The sequence below is a fragment of the Papaver somniferum genome, chromosome 10 (assembly GCF_003573695.1).
Source record: "Papaver somniferum cultivar HN1 chromosome 10, ASM357369v1, whole genome shotgun sequence".
Lineage (NCBI taxonomy): Eukaryota > Viridiplantae > Streptophyta > Magnoliopsida > Ranunculales > Papaveraceae > Papaver > Papaver somniferum.
In genome coordinates, this window is record NC_039367.1 from 165,017,581 (window position 1) to 165,019,227 (window position 1,647).

Genomic DNA, 1,647 nt, shown 5'->3' on the forward strand with positions numbered 1-1,647 from the left:
ATTTTTGTTTACTCTTTATGAAGTTCATACGCTATAGATCTTCATGGTTTGTTTTGTTCATGTAAATTTCAATTTAATTAGAATTATTTTACTTTATGCAAAATATCTAGTTGAACTACATATTGTTATCATGATTCTATGATTTCTATAAAAAATTATAATTATCAAAAATATTATGTAATTGCTTTTTTTTCTTCCTAATATCTTATATTTTTTTGTCTTTGATGATTGTTGATTATTTTTTTGTTTCAATCAAGAGAAGATAAATCCTTTGGCTAACGAATAAAACGCTATTCAAAATTCAGGTTTAATGGTTTGGTTTTCTGTTTGTATGTGGTTTTTATTGTAATTTTCCAAGGTTTTTAGTATTATTTATTTATATATTTATTTGAAGCATATGTTATTATCTGATGAATTATTTTCCTATAAATTTTTTTCATAAATATCTTACCTTCTTCTTTATTCACAGGAATGGATAAAAGCTGGATGTACGAGAGAAACAAGTTGAGTCCTAAATTCTTAAAAGGGGTTCAATCGTTTATTCAGATGGCATCTAATTATATGGCGGAGAAAAACATGGATAAATGTTTATGTCCATGTGCAAATTGTATAAACGCAAACGGTCATGTTTCATTGAATTTTGTCGAAAGCCATCTATATAAATATGGAATGGCAGGAAGTTACACGATATGGATACATCATGGAGAAGTTGATCCTTATTCCCAAAATCAGCCTAATCCAAGTTCCGCCAACGTTGATATTGATGATGATGATGATGATTATGAGGACGACGATGAAATAGTTGAAATGATACACACACAAATCGAATCGAGACGGTTGGATAGTCAAGGAGAAGGAATGGATACTGGTCGTGATGATAAGGGTGAAGTAGATTTTGGAGAGTTTGCTGAGTTATTAAGTGAAGCCAAAGAAGAATTGTATCCTGGCTGCACAGATTTTTCGTCATTGACGTTCCTTATAAAGTTGATGCATATCAAGGTACTAAATCACATGAGTAACAAGTGCTTTGAAATGCTCCTCCAACTGCTGAAACTAGCTTTTCCAAAAACCAATAGGATTCCGAAGTCATACTATGATGCCAAGAAGATGCTTCGTGACTTGGGATTGGGTTATGAATCAATCCATGCATGCAAAAATGATTGTGCACTCTTTTGGAAAGAGCACAGTGAAAGAGTTGATTGTCCTGTTTGTCATGAGTCTAGGTACAAAATTGACGATGGGAAAGGCAAGAAAATCCCGCACAAGATATTGTGATATTTTCCATTAAAACCTAGATTACAAAGGTTATTTTCATCAAAACACACAGCTAAAGATATGCGATGGCACAAAGGCAAGTATGACCAGAAAGAAGGCGTTTTGAAGCATCCTGCTGATGGGGAAGCTTGGAAAGATTTTGATAATCGGTATCCATCGTTTGCACAAGATCCACGTAACGTTCGAATTGGTTTGGCCACCGATGGATTTAATCCTTTTGGAAACATGAGCAACTCATACAGCATGTGGCCGGTGATACTTATACCTTATAATCTACCTCCTTGGAAATGCATGAAGGAGCCTTTTCTCATGATGTCATTACTTATTCCTGGCCCACAAGCACCTGGCAGAGATATTGATGTATATTTGCGT

The 1,647-nt window shown here is 34.1% G+C and overlaps 1 protein-coding gene across 1 annotated transcript; it reads left to right on the plus strand.

Annotated features, from left to right (window-relative positions):
* The first annotated feature begins 471 nt into the window (after positions 1-471).
* On the plus strand, positions 472-1,275 carry LOC113316799. The gene has a single exon (XM_026564947.1). The coding sequence runs from the start codon at positions 472-474 to the stop codon at positions 1,273-1,275; it is 804 nt and encodes a 267-aa protein (XP_026420732.1).
* Positions 1,276-1,647: the final 372 nt, after the last annotated feature.

Coding starts and splice junctions, on each gene's coding strand:
- LOC113316799 (XM_026564947.1), top strand. CDS start 472: ATGGATAAAAGCTGGATGTACGAGAGAAACAAGTTGAGTCCTAAATTC.